The sequence below is a fragment of the Amia ocellicauda genome, chromosome 4 (assembly GCF_036373705.1).
Source record: "Amia ocellicauda isolate fAmiCal2 chromosome 4, fAmiCal2.hap1, whole genome shotgun sequence".
Lineage (NCBI taxonomy): Eukaryota > Metazoa > Chordata > Actinopteri > Amiiformes > Amiidae > Amia > Amia ocellicauda.
This window is the reverse complement of record NC_089853.1, coordinates 43147650-43166972: the sequence shown is the minus strand read 5'-3', so window position 1 is coordinate 43166972 and position 19323 is coordinate 43147650. Positions and strand designations below refer to the sequence as shown.

The following is a 19323-nucleotide window of genomic DNA, read 5'->3' as shown; positions in this document are numbered from 1 at the left end:
AACACAATCTATAATATGTGCGTGAGGCATATATATGTGTATCTTTATCGCTTAGTAAGTATCCGTCGCTATCTCTGTGTAGAGTTCACTTCTCCAAATCAGGGCTGGAGCCCCCTGCTGTACTGTGCTGAGAGATGTTTTAATTGCAATTTTTGTATAAGGAATACATTTATGCAGATACATTCATTATATATATATATATATATATATATATATATATATATATATATATATAGCCAAAGGTGGTGCTAGAACACATACAGAATTTATTAAAATTAAATTAAATATTGAAACTAGAATGTACAGTATCTGAGGATGTTTTGCATGTGACAGTTACCATGATATATAATGGATATGTATAATTAGTATGGTGGTTTCGCAAGTTAATATCAGTGATAGTATTTACACAGGTATTAAAAAAATGTGTTGAATTAGATTTTTTGTTTTATTCTATTTTTATACATAGTGTTTATATGTTTACAGATGTAGTTTTATTTATCGTTATATTTCGAATTTGCGGTACATTGCTCTTATTATCACTAAAGATGGCCGCACGGTTTCTTACTGTTAAACAATGGTCACCATTTATGTCTGGTAACAGCTCCCCCTATAAATTATTATTATTATTATTATTATTATTATTATTATTATTATTATTATTATTATTCCAGGGTCTGTTCTGAAGTCGAAATAAAACAACAAATGACTCCCTGCTCCAGCTGAGATCTTTTACCAACATGCCAACATCTGTATAGCATGTTGTATGTTTTTGTATCCTATTTTAGAGATCTAACAATTGATAATTTAGAGATATCTCTAAATCATTTCAAGATATCTTCAAATGACTTATCACTTCCTGTTTACTCATTCAGTTACGTAGAAATGAATGAACAAGTGAACAGGACGTGATAATACATACAGTACTTATACAAATGTATGACACAGCATACACATTAGAGGGCAGCACAGCGATATCTGATAGATAGTTCACAGAGCTGAAGGGACTGAGATGTGTAGAAAAAAGAAAATATATACCAACCATTATCTCCACGTCTTTGTGCAGGAGGAGGCAAAGGGCCTTGTTTAATTTAATAATCTGACCTGTATTTTCCAGACATACATTATATAATCAGTAATCTTCCGTCATGAATAATGCATGTGCCATTTAAAAAATCTGTGTTAAATTCTTCTCGCTGCACATCAGGTTTGCACTATTGAAACTTAATGGAACAGAACACTGTCCCATGTTAAACATATATTTATGTATTTTATTACAGAGACTGCAGTTGCGCTAAACTCAAAGGAAAGGAAGAGATTGTCTCCATTATTGAGCTAATTTATTAACCAACTACATAAACAGGTTGTATTGGTGATCCCCAGAGATCCGTGGTAGGTTCATCTTAAAACGGATTAATTTATATGCATTTGTCCCCTACTATCCCTAAATCTCAATGTTACTAATAAGATATGTGGTATAGAAATTAAATCCACCCCTCCCAATTGTTTCCCCATAATGTTTGTTTTTTAGTCATAAGATACTTTTTTGCATGTCAGTTGACAGAAAAAAAAATGTTTCTTACACTTTTCTTTTTTTTTTTCTATTGGCATTACCTGAAAGATGATTGCTTTAGCCAAACTCATTTGCCTTTGAACAGCATAAATGTCAACACCCCCCCTTGGAGATTCAGTCAGCATCTATTACTGCAGTCACAAAACTGATGTGATCAGAGCTCTAGAGTTTATATTGAAGTTTACAAGGAAGATGACTTAAACAGACATTTTTCATCTCAGAGCTCAGTTTTTACTCCTTAACAGGTAACATGTTAAAAGACATTCCTGCAGTTAGCATCCTTCTGATAAACTCTTGTTTTTGCAATGTAGCTTTATTATCAAATGCACAGCACTGTAAGGAGGAGGTGGGCTAGGATTCCACAGTAGATATTCAATAGATTAAACAGACCATGTATACAGCGTAAGGATCTGAGCGACTTTGACAAGGGCTAAATTGTGATGGCTAGATGACTGGGTCAGATCATCTCCAAAACTGCAGCTCTTGTGGGGTGTTCCCGGTCTGCAGTGGTCAGTACCTATCAAAAGTGGTCCAAGGAAGGAAAAGAGGTGAACCCGTGACAGGGTCATGGGCAGCCAAGGCTCACTGATGCACGTGGGGAGTGAAGACTGGCCCATGTTGTCAGATCCAATAGACGAGTTACTGTAGCTCAAATTGCTTGAAAAGTTCATGTTGGTTCTGATAGAAAGGTGTCAGAACACACAGTGCATCGCAGTTTGTTGCGTTTGGGGCTGCGTAGCCGCAGACCAGTCAGGGTGCCCATGCTGACCCCTGTCCACTGCCGAAAGCACCTACAATGGGCACGTGAGCATCAGAACTGGACCACGGAGCAATGGAAGAAGGTGGCCTGGTCTGATGAATCACGAGTTCAAGGTGTTGACTTGGCCTCCAAATTCCCCAGATCTCAATCCAATCGAGCATATGTGGGATGTGCTGGACAAACAAGTCCGATCCATGGAGGCCCCACCTCGCAACTTACAGGACTTAAAGGATCTGCTGCTAACGTCTTGGTGCCAGATACCACAGCACAACTTCAGAGGTCTAGTGGAGTCCATGCCTCGACGGGTCAGGGCTGTTTTGATTGCAAAAGGGGGACCTACACAATATTAGGCAGGTGGTCATAATGTTATGCCTGATCAGTGTGTGTATATATATATATATATATATAGACAGGTGACAAATTAAAGGGAAAACCTGAATAATTGAGTGGAGGAACATAACAAATGCAGATGCCTCCAAACTGCATGATACAATTAAGCAATTAACATCCTATCATGCTCTGTGGCTTGTATACAAATGCTGAGCAGGTCCAGTTGACCTCGATTTTGGATCAAGATGGCAAGAGGAAAGGATCTAAGTGACTTTGAAAGAGGGGGGGGTCATTATTGGGGCACGAACGGCAGGAGCTTCAGTCACAAAGACGCTCAACTGGCTCGTGTTCTGGACAAGTGGGCGAGTGCATGTGTGGGACACCAAGAGAACGATACAGGTCTGACTGCTTGAGCCCTACAGTGAGGGGGTCCGGAGGCTCTGTTATGCTGTGGGGGGCATCTTCCTGGCATGGTTTGGTTCCACTTGTCCCCTAAGAGGGAAGGGTCACTACAAATCATTACAAAGTTATTCTGAGTGATCACCTTTATCCTATGGTGACACATTTCTATCCTGATGGGAGTGGGCTCTTCCAGGATGACAATGCCCCATCCACAGGGCACGAGGGTCACTGAATGGTGTGATGAGTATGAAAATGATGTGAATCATATGCTATGGCCTTTGCAGTCACCAGATCTCAACCCAATTGAACACCTGTGGGAGAGTTTGGACTGACGTGTTAGACAGCGCTCTCCCCCACCATCATCAAAACCCCAAATGAGGGAATATCTTTTGGAAGAATGGTGTTCATCCCTCCAGTAGAGTCCAGAGACTCGTAGAATCTGTGCCAAGAGCATTGAAGCTGTTCTGGTGACTCGTGGTGCCCAACACCTCACTGAGACACTTTACATTGGTTTTTCCTTTAATTTGTCACCTGTCTGTATATATATTATTCCGATTCACCTTGTCTATTGTATCTAATATTGTGTGAATTCTGATCCCTATTAAATCATGGGAGGCAAAAAAGTTATATTCCCTCACAGAATACTATGACAGAGCAGGCCAGAGTGGATCGAGGTTCTGGCATTCGGTGTAAAATTACACTGGAAAATGTCTCCGCTAGTACAGCACTGGGAGCAACTGATTTGATTATATTGCTAACGGTGCAGTCACTTTATTTTCAGCTGATGGTATCCAAAGTTCAGCTGGGTTGATCCTATAAGATCTGCTGACAAGTGCGCCTGAAGTCAAACACATATTGCTTTATGGGGTATCTTGTGTACAGACTTACAGCAGGTTAAGAGAAGAAAAGGAAGTTTTTATGTAACACTGGGCAGTACAATTTAACAAGAAATGTGTTAATGGCAGCTTTACGAAGAATATTGTAACCAAAAATTGCAAAACAATTAAAAGCTAAACAAAACAAAAAGTAGAGGAAAAAACACTGATTAGCAAATTATTCCTTTCACATTTTCATACAAATCCATATTGTTGGAATCTTTATCATGATGCTCCCGAAAGACCAGAATAAATAGAATATATACAGATTATGTGTATTTTTATACATATATAATTGTGTGTTAGAAGATTTATTGTGAATTGCTAATGTGTTCTGATTTGATTTACCCCAGTTTTAGAATACTTTTTTTTTTTTTCATAGCCTCTGAAAGGGTTATTGCAATATGTCAAAGTGAGTTTCTCCTCTTTGAAGTGTGGTGGGCTGTCTGAAACAGCTTGTTAAAAATATATTTCTTTAGGAGCCTATGAAGGTTCCCTTGAAATGAAATGAATGTAGCGCAGTGCTGAAGGGGAAAGCTGGATAGAAAGAAGTGGAAAACTAATCATGTCTTTAGACCCAGGGGCTGAGACCCTAGAAAAGCAGCAAAGTTCTAGCCTAGGGATCTAATCATCTTCTTTGATGTGTTCCAGTAGAATTTTTAGCTTTTGCAATTCGTCTAAACCCTTCCCTGAGCTATACACCTGTGGAAGACCTTTTTACAGTCTGGAATATACTGTAAAGTCCATGACATATAAATAAATAAATAAATGCAGCCACTGGAATAATTGAAACTGCAGCAGATTAACACAGATGGTGGGGGATAAAACAAGATTAGTTTCTGGGTGACTGTTCGCTTTGCACTAAATCTGGCCCTATGTTAATAAAATGTTGGAAAGTTGAGATTTGGAAACATATAGTGTATACTGTCCTATGCTTGATCGAAATATTATTTAAATCTTATTCTATGCCATATGTACAATATGCATTTTATATATTACACTTGCATGAAACCTCACAGGAGCTATGAATGAAATGAATGATTAGAATACGTTTAAAATATTATTATTCTCAGTAGTAGTAGAATTGTCATCTATCTTTCTAGAAGTGCCCCCCATTATAACAATAGCCTAACTTAAGACCATTTCCCCCACAATTCTGTACCCCCTCACAATTTAGTTTATTGTTAGGAGACACTTTATACTATTTATAAATCAAAACATCATAAAATGTAGGGAACAATTTAGTGATTTGCAATTTGTGAGTGGGTCAATGTTTTGATTTGGTATTAAAATGATTATTATTATTATTATTATTATTATTAATAATAATATAAGTAATAAGCAGTAGTATAAATGTCAAGAGCCTTTTGACCTAATAAATGGAAAAACAGTCTACACTCCACTATCGCAGTCTTCCTGGTTTATCCCTCAGGGATTAATTGCTATCACTCTTTCCCAGCTGCAATAAAATTGAAAAGAAAAAACATCTCTTAGTTTTATTACCACTTGGAGTTTTTATTTCTATAAATGGCATAAACATGAAATATGGCCCAACGTGTTAGAACGATTACAGTAGGTGGTGACGGACTTGCTCCTGGCTGCAGTGGTGTCCGATTTATGAAGCGCGGTGCTGCGTAATTCCCATGCAGTACAAGGTTAACTATCTTAATATCAAGTATGATAAAAGCTACACGGCCCAGACTGCCGGTTTTCTGGAAGATGTTTAAAGAAGCATTTTTGTAGAACAGCCAGACAAAACTCTTTGCCCACAGGCACTTTTTGACCCACATATCAACTTAATGATGCAGATATACAAATGTATAATTTAACAGAGACAGTAGGCTTACTGTCAGGCCCATGGAAATACACCTGAATTTCCGATCAATCCGCTCTCGCAGGGAAGACAACTTCACCGCCTTAGGGTTTATGATTCAAGTTAATTGACATTGATAAAAGTTTTTCTGTTACGGTCTATGGAGAGTGGATGCTTCATTTTGAAACACGGGTATGTGATTAATTTAGGTTCAGAATTATTGTTCATTAAACTAACCTTATTTATCAATTATATATTTTCTTGAACATCTGAAATTGGGAAAGGGTGAGAGTAAGGTCTGAATTGGGGTGGTGTTACATTTTGTTGTTGAAAGAGTAATATTTGGTGTAATTTTGGTACATTTTGGATAATACAAAAAACATAAGACACTGAGACCTCACAGGACCAGGGTTGGCCAAGCCTGGGCTGGAGTCAACCTTCACTATATTCCTCGCTATATTCCAGAATTGAACCCTCTAACAGAAGCAGGCTGAAACCAGGGTGACGTGTGAAATACCAGCGCTTCACTACGGCAGCAAAATTTGGCATCCTCTGAAGAGAAAAAGTCCCCCACCAAATTGTACAGACTGGTGCCAGATGGGAATTGGAAAGTGACAAACATCCTTTAGGGCTGGCAGGAAGACAAATGTGACAAGAAGAGCCGTGTATTCTTTCAAAGCAGAGTATCAGAGACAACACAAAATGCCAAATAAGCAAGCAGCACGTTCTCAAGACAGAGGTGTCAAGGCACTTGTCAGGCAATTAGTGCCAGATCTTTAATTTCCTCACAGTGGATAACTGACAGCGTTTGTCTTCCTCTCACACCAATGTAGTATTTCCCTGGTGATATCCACTATTTATAAAAGTGAGCAAAGGCTTTAATATTGGTAGAAAATCTGCATTTGTGTATGTATGTATGTATTTATTTATTTATTATAAAACAAAAGGGAAAATAATTTGGCAGCTGGCAACCTTCATAATGTTTTCTTTATTTCCTATCAAGAACAATAATAGGAAAAGATCAGGATAATACTTTTATAACCTGTATGCTTTTTTTTTTTACAATTATGTTCAATATCAGGTCTGTAACAGAGAATGTTTCATAATGCAGCTATTGTTGTCTTTCTGTAATACACTGAGGTAAGATTTATTCAGTCTGTTCTTTATCATTTTTATACTTTCCAAAGTGTTTCATTAATATTCAGGGTTACATTAAGATCTCTAGCTCAGATAAGGAGCTGCAGAGATCAGATTAAAGGAACATCAAAACTACTATGAATTCTAGGTGTGAGGGATCTGGCATTAAAAAAAAGATGTAAAGGTTGATTTTAGGTCCAATTTACCAGGCAGTGGAGGGGAAACATTTATTACCCTCCAAATATGCATTAAATCTACATTCTGCCGTGTCATCTGAAGTTGGAAAGCAGTGTTGTGCCGTTTACAGATGACAGCAGCGGTGCAGTCTATCAAAAACAAATCTGAATGTGTACAACACTATTTTCATTGCAGCCAAGGAAAGCTGATAAATCTAAGTGCTGGCATTTGTGTAGACTGACACCTTGATTATAGGAGCCCTGTATTATGGTATATTTTCATATTTCCCCCCCCCCACATTGAGCCTTGTTTGCAGTTTCACACTTTAAAAATGACTCTGATCGGTTCAATATTAACATTCGTTCCCATGTCTCCAACTCTACATGGATACAACTCTCAATGGCCCTGAAGGTTTTGATTCGTTCATATTGCATTTCTGACAGGAAACATATTTCACTGGAAAAGTGTGAAGAAGCGGGTGGAGGAGAAAGTGTATCAGCTCCTACGCAGTCTGGTTAACCACTATAACTGCAAGCCATGCTTTGGTGAGGTCTTGATGCAATTTGTAGGAGAACAAGCAGGCAACATTTTTATACTGCATTATTTATCATCTAACACTGTTCTGAAGCAGGTGCTGGTCCAGGGCTTTGTAGTAGGAGTGACTGGAGGTGGTTTATTAGTTTTTGCACTTTGATTTGTTTTGATCTGAACATTCCCTCTGAGACAGCTGACTAGAACTGCAATCATTCCCCCATCCACATGTTTAGCACAAGGTGTTAAACCATTCTGGCCAGTTGAAAAATAGAAAATCCAGTTGGATTCTTGGTTCTTCATTTTATTCAGGAATAGTTTTCACACAATAAAGAATTAACTGAATGAAGTGGAGGGCTGAGGAAAACACTACTATTGTTATTGCTTTGTACTCACATCCTAAGGGCATTATTTGGCTATTTGAACAAGAGTCCCCCTGTTTATTTCCTAATTCAGTTTAGTAGAATGCTTTTACTTTTATCAGATGTTTTATGACAGGTGGGGGACATCAATACTCCTAACTAGGCCTTGGCACTGTCAGTGACAAACTCAATTGAGCTGGATCAAATTCATGGAAAGATGGCATTCTTCAATTACTTAGGAGCTAAGGCAGATTTGCGGAGAATAGTGTCACAAATATCCCTAGGGCTTGTGCAAAAGGAGAAAAAATGCTCAAACAAAACAGTGTCGTCTGCCAAATCATCTTGGCTATAATTGCACATACACTGTAAGGTACCACAGGCACGGGAACAGAGGAACCCAGCTGCTGTGCTGGTGGGATCATCAAGTCAGGCGGGGGTCGGATACCGGCAGGACAGTACAATCATGGCAAGGCAAATATGTGGTCGTGGTCATGGTCACGGGCAAGGGTGAGGCGATCAGGCAAACGGGAAGAGCAAAGTCATGGTTGTCAAGTCAAGCGGGAGGCCAAGAATACACAGTAGATTCAAGGCTAAACAAGGCACATGGAGACAGCTCAGAAATGTAGTTTACACTAACAAAACTTCACAACTTGTGACTGACAGTGAAGGGTTTATATGAGGACCAGGGGGATGCAAGGAACCAGGTTTGGGAGGTGCAGGGCGAATGGGAGCACAGGGTGATTGAACAAGTTCACATGGTGTTCAGGAATGTTAATGAAATGATGGAATGAAGGGAGCTGGGAGAAGTGACTGATAAGGAAGGGTGATGGCGACATCTAGTGTGGAACTGGGGATGTGTTATGAACTGTGACATGCACGCACAAAATTGTTCCCAGTTCCACTTACTGTAGAATTTACTGTTTTATAAGAGTGTGTTTGTAGGACGGCATGGTAATATGGAGGGAAATTCAATTCCTACAAAGATGAAAAATTAAAAAGGCAGATTTTTCTGTTACAACGGGGTGTCTGTATTCTTTGGTTATAAGAGGAAAGATGCACATATTCCCGTTTCTGGTGCTCACGTGATCAATCAGAGGAGATACAACTAAAATTAAACTTCAATTACACTAGCCTCTTAAGAATATTCATTATAAAACACACTGTACCTTCCCTGACAAATGTCTGTGTTTGCTGATTATGTTTGCAGGACATAATATTGGAACAGAATGTAATCGCCAATTGCCACACAATCTTATTTCTGCCTTCATTGCTTAAGCAAGTAAAGAAGTATGTTTAATGTTTTCCCCTCTTAAATGTGCATCAAGGGACCTCAATGAAATGTTGCCTTCGGTTTGAACTCATGTTCTCCCACACCCAGTGCTGTATCGCTTCCTTCAAAATAAGCAGTGTAACAGGCCATGCTGTGTTCTTTGAAATCAGTGTGACAGATCAACAGAAAGTGCCTTCCAAATGAATGTGAAGTTTGCCCCATTAAAAGGAGCCATTTGCATAAGACTGACTGAGTCTAATGTGTGATTTGAATTGTAAAGATTCCCTTTACTATCTCCTTCACACAGTCAGGCACAAGGCACGGGGTATCTATATGCATAATCCTTCAAACTGGAATGTGTCATTGAACATTGGGGGGTTTTCAAAATCAAGAACCATTATAAAGACAGCGATTCCCTGAAGTAGGGGACACGTGCATAAATATAGGCAATCAAGGGTAATCTAAGGAGCGTGTTCTGAATTTCTACAGGACCGCTGCGATAAGAAACACAATTCATTGCAGAATACTTCCATATGTAGAATCAGAAAAGCAGACGATTAAGTATTAAACCACTTAAAGTAGAGAGCTGCAAAGATTTGGTTTGGCCTTCACTGAGCTAATAGCTCTGGCAAAACTGGCAAAGACAATCAATGCATCCAGAATGTTCCTTTGAAAATGCCGTTCTGCTGTGTAATGTTGTCATGGAAATAGCACTCCTTGGCATGAATACTAGCCATATGAAGCAGCATAATGCAATACAACTTTAATTAGTTGCCTGCGTGAAATTCACTTTATGACCAGTGATAGTGGTTATCCTTTTCAATATAATTTATTTTCATTTATCTGATGTGGCTTGGTGGTATGGCATGTCAGAGGATTTATAAACATCTGGTTTAATAATTTTTCTGCAGACTTTTGCCATATTTTATGAACAAAATGAACGCTACTAATTTGTGCTTGTGGGTTAGCACTATGAATTAAGGCAGCATAATTTATGTCTGGTGGATTACCTCCTTTTTCCCTTCAGCTATATGCCTGCATTATGCAATATTTTTCAATTAATCTCCCAATACCTGGCAGGTTGACACCGGATATTATACTGAATGCAAGGGGAACAATATTACGCTGTTGTTTTTATTTTTATTTTTTATCAGCATTAAAGGTTGCACTCTGAATTGAAATGCTAGTGTCAGTAGGATGGAGATGTGTGTTTGTGCTGCTTATGGTATTGCACTGAAACCAAGTGTGCTGCTGCTAAACACTTCAGAAGGGTTTTCGATTGTTTTTCCTTCTTTGTAGAGATCCATTTATTTCCTGACTGCACGTGTCATTTTCCCATAGAATAAGCCGAGTTTATAACAGGTTTCAAAGTATCGAAAAATGACTTTGATGTGGCAGTGATTTGTCATTGTGTGAAGTGAGAACGAACTCTGGAACGTCTACTTGAAACACAAAATGTTTTGTTCAGAGTGTATTCTCTACTGGCAATTACAAACGAACAGCTCTGTTGAACCCATCTCCCACCATTCACTTCATATTCCATTTGATTGTCCCCTTAAAAAATCAAATCAACACAAAACTGGAAAGCAACTCAACCAGTATCTTTGAGAGGCTATAGACTACATTGCGTTCCTTGGTCTGGTGGATGTGCAAGATTTCACATTTGTGCTAAATTGTGTATTTGCCTTTCTAAAGTCCAGCTTCCAGTATTGACATTCATGGGATTTATCGACAGAATTGGGACATAAGCTTTTCTCTCATACTACTTGCATGACAATAACCATCTATGTGTTCAGTCTGATTTGAATAAGACAGGTCAAAAGGTCAGCCAGAAAAAGGGTCTTTCAGTATCTGTGGGCTCCCGTCCTAGAAAGGAAGAAAGAATGAGGAAATTGCTAGTCCGGCTGAAAGATAGGAGACATTGTACAATTCTGTGCAGCTCTCAAAGTGAGTGACAAAAAGACCTTTTAAATCCATCACTATATTACAGTTAAAGCCTTAATACAGAGCACAAAATCACTACCCTGTCAACCATCCAAATTACATCCCATCTATTGGTTTCCAACGGCATGTTTCTGAGCCAATACAAACTGCCCACCTCAATTAAACAATGCATTTCACAGGGAGTGAAGGACCTGATTTAGATTAATTGAGCATCTGTCATGTCCAGATAATTTTTCAGCTAATGTGCTACATGTTTTCCAAACAGCTATTTTCGTCTGAAAGCTCCTTTTGAGATGAAGTTACAATACAATACATATATTTCCTGTCTGAGCATTAAATAGCTGCAATTTAAATTAAATGTAAGTTGTGTTTTCATGGCTATGTCTATTTGTAAATTACTAATACAAGCCTTGCATTTGTATTCAACGGGATAATACAGCAAAGGTGCCGTTTTAATAGGAAATGAACATTTAAAAACGTGAATAACAACCCAAATGGAACTATCTATACACCCCAAGAATACATTTTTCAACATAGTTTCAAAGCAACATTTGTTTCATTTCACGGTTGCTGTGGTCCATTTTGCAGTTGCAATAATGATTTAAAACGTTCTTCATACTAGATTAATGTGTATAAATTTGGTATAATTAATATCTTCATTGCACATGGGTCGGGAAGAAAATAAACACTTTAAAATAGTTAGCATGCAAATTAAATCCGCGAAGTGCATGCATTTTTTTTTTTTTTTTTTTTTAATAATAAGGATTTTGTTCGCAAAATTGCAAGTCGTTTGCGCTATCACATTTTGCATGTTCAAGCTATATAATTGGATAAGTTCTTGACAATTACTGCTAGACAAGCAGATTTAGCAAATACCGGAGTGGTCGGAACTCAAAGACATGGGATATAAATTCGCACTAGTAATTGTGTATGTTGCATAAATAAAAGGTGGGCTTTCTCCTCATGTGCTCATGTTATTATTATTATTATTATTATTATTATTATTTAAGGGTCAGGTCTGCTCACTGACCACTGCACTGGGCACTGCTTTAGACGGTCAGGTATGTAGGGAGGAGTTATTTGAATGTGTTTCCGGCTGCTATAGATTGAACACAAGAGCAGAGGCTGGCAGAGCATCAGTCAGTGTGGCGACAGGGAAGCGCAGCGCAGCGCAGCACCGAGCCCCCTCTCCCTGTCTGTTACAGCGGCCAGTGTCCACCACAGCATGGGACATTTGTAAGCAAACACGGCGAGAGAAACACTGCGACCTGCAATGGCTGTGGACGGTAAGAAATACGGCTATTTTGTACATTTCTTACGGCTTTTCAGTTTTGAAATTTGACTCTAGCGTTGTATGCCGGTGAATGCTGGGATTTACGGGGATGCTGGACTACAGTAGTAGCAGTACTAGTTGTTGTAGTAGTGGTGATATTATCATTATTATGTCATAATAATAATAATAATAATAATATGACAGTGCCTTGTGTTGCTTTTAGGTAAATGTTTAGGTATACAATTGTTCAAGTTCTCCGCACATGATTTCTGTGCTTTCACATTTCTTACGAACCTCTTGTCATCAGGCGTCAGCTTTTGCTAAAACGTTGCGGGAGGGATTCACACAGGTTACCCTGGAAAAGTTGAAAGGATGCGCTGCGTTTGATTACAGTGCAGGCAGGGTGTGAGCTCCAAGTTGTCCTTCATTGGGGATTTCAGATGCATTTGCTTTCGCGAACCACAGTCTAGCGCAGCAGATTGCTTTACGTTACGGTTATTGATTGGGATTTGTTTGACTAATTCGTGGCATGGTGTCTGAGTCTGGGAAGAAGGCGATCAAATGTGTAAGTGGCAGGTTGGGCATCGCAAGACGACATGCGTTTGTGTTCTGGATGTGTAGGCTGTACACATAAGGGCAGTGCACATTACCGACATAGTGACACACTATCACAGACACTTACATTAACACACAATTCAGAATCGGAAAGACAACCTACAATGCTAAGGTTAATACCGTTAGATCCGCCTCAGTTACAGAGTTTTAATGGTAATTTCACAAATATCCATATGTAGTCTTTGCTGAGGTCTGAGGGGTTGTCCTCTCCAAGATGACATGGAAAGAATGGAAGAAAAGCCTTTATAGGGAGATGTTACATAACGCAGTGTTTTTATCACACTGTGTAGCATACAGGAGAATATGACATCAACATACGCAGACAATGGCCGGAATGAAAACATTCATTCCATGACCATCATTCTCTGGCCTTTATATAAACCTCAACTGCACCAGCTTTCCTTAGCCTTAACGACTGACTAGGCGAAGCGGTCGACCGTGGCCCCACGCCCCTCTGGGAGCCTGTGGTTTTGGGACACTGACGACAGGGCTTACCTGGTCTGACTGTAGGACCACAGCCCCCAAACCGGCCGCCCGCAGGACTCAACAGAGGCCGGATCATGGACAGCCCGGTGGAGAAGCGTGGTGCTGAAGGGACAGCAGCGAGGAGCCGGCACTTTCCCCCAGCCTTCCTTTGCTGTAGGAACTGGAGGACATGTAATGTACCATACAGACGCAAAGCAGACATCAAAACAAATAACAAAGACAAAACACACCTGCACTATAAAAAGTATGACACATTATCTAAAGTTGTCATTTGTATATAAGTATTATTACGAAAAATACTTATCTAATGTTTTATTTAAACTGCATTATGCAAAACAGGAACCATATTACAGTGATACATACATAAATAGTATCTGTTTTATTTATATATAATTGAACATCTTGAAACTTCAATTAGAGCTTAAAACAAGAAACTATATTGAACACAGTGTACACAATATCCTATACATACGTCTTTTAAAAGAACTGTTTGTGAATAGTGTGAAAATAAACCACATATTTACATTTGATTTAAAAACAGCAAGAACCAACAAATTACAATTGTTGCTTTCTGAATATACCCATTATCCAACCGCAATCAAATGTCCCAGTGTGTGGGGAGAGCCACAATAGGCACTGTATGTTCTCTCAATGCAAGCAGGTATTCAAAGGTTGGCCAAAGTCTCAGTGGGAGAGACTACAACGCTAGAAGGTTATCTTATCAAATTTGAAGTTTGTTCACAGTTAGAAAAGCCTTGCTGACTCATATGTGCCTGGTGGAACATTGCAGAATAACTAAGTTGTGTTGCTGATAGCAAAATTATTTAATGTTTTTCCCAAAACTGCACATGAAAGCTATATGTTTGGTTTTCAGCTCTCCCACTTTTTAATGTGTATTCATGTTAAAATAAGATTTTTATGGATGTTTTGTCAGACCATGGTTTTGGCATTGGTTGATTGTTTGCTTTGGTTTGGAACAATTGTATTAGAATGTATCAAGTTTAAAATGTCAATATTGCATATTCGATTCAATTAGGAACTCGTTTAATTGTGTGATTTGTAAATTAACCATCCATTATAGTAATATTGACCTACCCCAGGATTTTGATTAATGGACGCTTACTTTTATTAATGCCCCTTATATAAACATGACTGTATTTGTTTGTTGTTGGTTCCATGTTGTATTATTTTCTTCATAGGGGACTAAAGCTGCAGAATATAATTTTATTTATAGTCATAAAATGGACTTGTGGGAGATGACACCAGACTGTTTAGTAAGTGCTCTATTTCCGCAACAGCTGTGAGAAACCTATATTCAGAGGTGAGATAGATCTGAGTTATTTCAGAATCAATGTTTAAAAGGTCAGTTCAGTCTGAGATCTAGACAGCAGGTGTCTGATAGTGCGAGTATTATAGGCAGAAACTAATCCTATTATAGCTTAAGATGTAAAACGCTGGTTGTGACAATTTAAAAAAATATATAAATCTTTTATTTTTCTCTCCCCCCCTTTTTTTTAAGGGAAGGTCAGATTATTATGTTTTCTTTAAATAATGAACTCAGCAGGACAACTAAGCAATCTGTACTAGCCAACATACTGGAGAAGAAAGAATAATGACAACAAAATTGCATTACCTCATCAATAATGTTTTAAAGGCCATTTTAAATGGAGAAAGGCATTATAATGCAGTTTGGGCGCTGGCTCTCCTTATTTTCATTCCGCCAGTGAGAAGTGTGTGTTTTAGGAGTGACTCATTGTTTACCAACCTGAGCTGTTTTCATGTTTTTGAAAGAGGTGTTATTGAGTTGTCACAAATTGAGTTGTCTCCTTTTACCTGAATCTCTGTCTTCTTCCCTGTTTGTAACCTGTGGAGGTTATTTGAAAAAGGAAAAGGTGTATCTTTTATAAGGTGTAAACCTCTCATTAACCATTACGACTCCTCCTTTCATATATTCTCCTCTAATCTCCTCTAATCCCCTAATTTAATAGCCACAATTAACCTTTCTTTTGTAGGCAATCATTTGAAAAACCTATAACAGAAATGGCTCCACGTCATCTCGTCATCGCTAATAACTAATAATCTCAAACTTTATTGAGAGTAAAAGGAAATAAGTTAATCAGCGACAGGCTAACCTAGAACAAACCATTTTTATACTTTCTGTTGCACTAATCACTCAGACCTGCACAACCTCCTAATTACTTAACAATATAGGAAAAAAAATCATACGATAAATAGTTAAAACAAAATACTTTTAAAACTGGTTCTATTAAGTGAAAAATACATTATAGGCCAAATTTAATGTGCATGGGGCATACAAATGTGAAACCTCTTCATCTCAGAGGATGTGTCTCAGATGACACCTCAGATGTCACTTAGCAAGACAGAAGGTCCTGCTAATGCATCCTCCTCATACCAGGGGTTTTACCTATATATATATATATAAAATCTTTTGCCATTGACAAACCTTACTAGTAGTAGCCCCCTGCATAAAGCTAACACTAAGCCATGTTTTCTTTTGAAACAAACGTTTTCAATTGCTTTAATGAGGGCAGTTTGCTGCCTTACCCATTTGTTCGCTGTCCCAAAAGGTGTGTCTGGCTTTGAAATCTGACTCTATTGCCTTCAGGCACTGCAGGCTGGGCTGTGTGCATTTGGTAGACTCTGCTTTGTTTTTCCAGGTGCTCCTCCTCACAACAAATCATCCTGTTAACACAAGGACTCTTCACATTAAGGGGGAATCGCACGTATAGGCTGAACAAACAATGCACAATACTTGTTTTAAGCTCTTCTTCGAGGGTTTAGCCTGTAAAGATGCCCTAAAGCCTCTCAGCATGGGCTAGAAATCTAGGAGGCGTCCTGGAATAACTCACATCCTGTTGGATCCCATTTCTTTCTTACGAATGTCCTTTGATATTTAAAAAAATAATCTAAATAGCTTCTGCTTATCACACTGTATCAGTCAGAATAATAATAATGTTGAGGATGATCGTCATCATCATTGGCATCATTGTCGTAGACAAGCTGAAGCTATTGTACATTGGAGCACAACATTTCTTTATTGCATCTTCCCTCTAAACTAAGAGCAGAATTCAGCTTGCAGGTAATTTGATAAGGACCTGCGCTGTGGCAGTTTTAAAATTTCAATTTTTCCAGCATTTCTTTTCTCATTTATATGTCCTGAAGGATGTCATAAGTGTACTTCACTCTTTATGAGACGAGGAGAGAGAGAGAGAGAGAGACTTCTGTTGGAAGTGGAAGTTTACTTTTGATCAATAAATGTGTTGAATTCTCAAAGTCACGAGAGCTCTTATGATGGAGTAGACGACAATGTGAATAATCCTTCATTCGAGCTGTGTGCAGTGTAATCCTTCTTACCCAGGGATGTTTTACTACTTTGTGTGTGAGTGGAAGAGGGTGTTAAGACAAACATGCAGTGAAGGGCTTTGTTAGAGGAATGAAAGGATTTTGAGAATTATTCAGCCAAATTAAATAATTCGAAAGTGAATTAAATGGTGGATACCTGCTAACTAGTAGTTTCTCACCACACTTTGCACATGCATTTATGAATGACACTCATGGCAGTAGGACGGTTTTAATTCAAAGCAAGTTTAAGGAAGTGTGGCCAGGAATGTTAGAAGATGATGCTGAGTAGATTAGTTCCTATTTCTCCCCATCCTCTCCCCCACCAACACACTTTTAAGTCGCACTCTGAGGTTGCAGCATAAATACATTGTGAAAGGTGATACAATATCCTGTTTTGCTCTTTGGCGCACCGAGTGGGCTCCAATAAACATTTGCCTATTAGTCTCCGAGGCTTAAATACATTGATTAAACATAAGAGGGGAGAAATCAATACACTATAAATCTACTTAAGTCTCAGGGGACTGAGTTTAGCTTCTATTAAGGAATTAAGGGCTGCCAAAAGGAGCAGAGTGATCATTGATTTAACCAGTGTAGGCTCTCTTTAGTTAAAGAATTAACAGCATACAATTGTTGAATTTTGAATAATTATTTAAAAAAACACCACTGTGCCTCAGCTTCTGATTTTTTCGGAGTGCTGCAGCCTCTTTATTCCACTTCACTAATCCCATTTAAGATTTGAGCAGCTCTTCTTGACTTTCCCATTGCATTATGAAGCTCACACGGCCGTATCCAATATCTCAACTTTAATTAGCTTTGCTTCGAGTTAGAAAAAAAAGCAAAATGCTGAGAGGGTGAAACTAATTAGTCATAATTTTTGGAGCTTTTTTTCCTTTCTCTGATTAGTGACCTAACACAAGCTAGCGGCCTAAAGCGTCTTGGCATTATTTTCTCCCTCCCTTCTCTCTGAGCCACTTCTCACATTAGAGAAAAAGAAATGATGCGGTGTGATGCATATATTTTAATTAAACAACCGCCAAACTGAACTGAGGATGTTAGCTAAAACCATGTTTCTTTCTTTCTGTTTTTTGTGTGCATTTGCTTAGACCAGGGGAGCCATACAGATTAGTTCACGAGTCTTTGTTCAGTTTGACAAGCTCTAAATTAATTTAAGCACCTACATAGCATCCAGGTGTCAGAACAAGTTCAATGACATTAAGAAAGCAGCCTTTCAAATTCATTATAATATCCTGGTTTTCATACAGCCATCGAAGCAAATGCCTTCTGTTTCAGTTACAGCAGAGATCCGCTACATCACTAAATCACTGCTCTTTCAAAATACATATAGAACTAAAAAATAAGAAAAGTAGTCTTTGTGTCAGTGCTCAGCAAATAACATTCTTACCCTGCATCTGAGAAGTGTCCAACACCATCAAAATTAAGTCAAAGTGTTACCAAAAACAATTCAAGTTAGAATTATTCTCAGACCCAATTGTTCTGAATTTAATAGGGACACGAGGGGACTTTTGGAAAATACTCATTCTGTTCAAGAATCATGGCAAGCCCTGCGTTTGTGTATAAAGTAGATACACTACTAGCTTCTCCCTTCACCAGCTGCTTAAAATACTCCTGAAGGGATTTTTTTTTCCCTGACTGGATCCTCAGAGGGATACTAAGACAAAACAGGAGACATGCAAAGATTCCTGCAAGTGATGCTTCTTCAAAGTGTTGCAAGAGGAGCACAAAGCAGATTAAAAATATAAACAGATGGCAATTAGAGCATTTGCCAAATGTAGACAATGTGCCTTGTGAAAAGATAACAGAGAATCATCAGCAGTTGAGCTCAGGGAACCTGTAATCCTCTCTCTTTCAAAAAACGAGCTTATGGATAGTCTTTTCGCACTGGAATGTATTCTGATCCATACTGTAAACTGGATGAGGCTAGTTTCCTTTTATAGATCTATATATTTTTACATTTATTCAGTTTCAAATTGTTAATCAGCGTGGTCCATGCAATATAATCCCACAGGGGCCACAATCTTTAATTTGTCCGGTAAGTGTCCTGCAGCACTCCTCTGGGAATCCTACAGGGAAGACCTAGCAGGAAAACTGCAGGGTCAGCTCCTTGCAGACACCTTTAGGGATGCTGGCCAAAAAATCGTGCAGGTTTTCTGGATGGGGGTTGTAGCACAGGAGATGTGAAGCCCGTGGAGATGTAGCTGTGCAGTTGTTCGGTTCCAGCCTGCAAGATTACAGGGCAGGCGACCGATCGAAAGCCTCAGATGGAGGAGTTCATGCATTCAGGACGCTTAGCGCATGTTTAGTCCGGCACTAAATTGAAAGGAAATGGTCCCGTTTTTTCCTCAGCTCGCAATAACTTTGAAATGCGCTGGATTTATGGGAGGCAGCCCAAAGGTG

The 19323-nt window shown here is 38.7% G+C and overlaps 1 protein-coding gene across 1 annotated transcript in view; it reads left to right on the top strand.

Moving 5' to 3' along the window:
- The first annotated feature begins 12301 nt into the window (after nt 1-12301).
- The window catches only part of LOC136748544 (sterile alpha motif domain-containing protein 10), a 39010-nt gene continuing 31988 nt past the window's right edge, over nt 12302-19323 (top strand). The window contains exon 1 of the mRNA XM_066702397.1: nt 12302-12457. Within this exon, the coding sequence (XP_066558494.1) occupies nt 12445-12457 (13 nt within the window). The 5' untranslated portion in view covers nt 12302-12444. The remainder of the gene's footprint in view (nt 12458-19323) is intronic.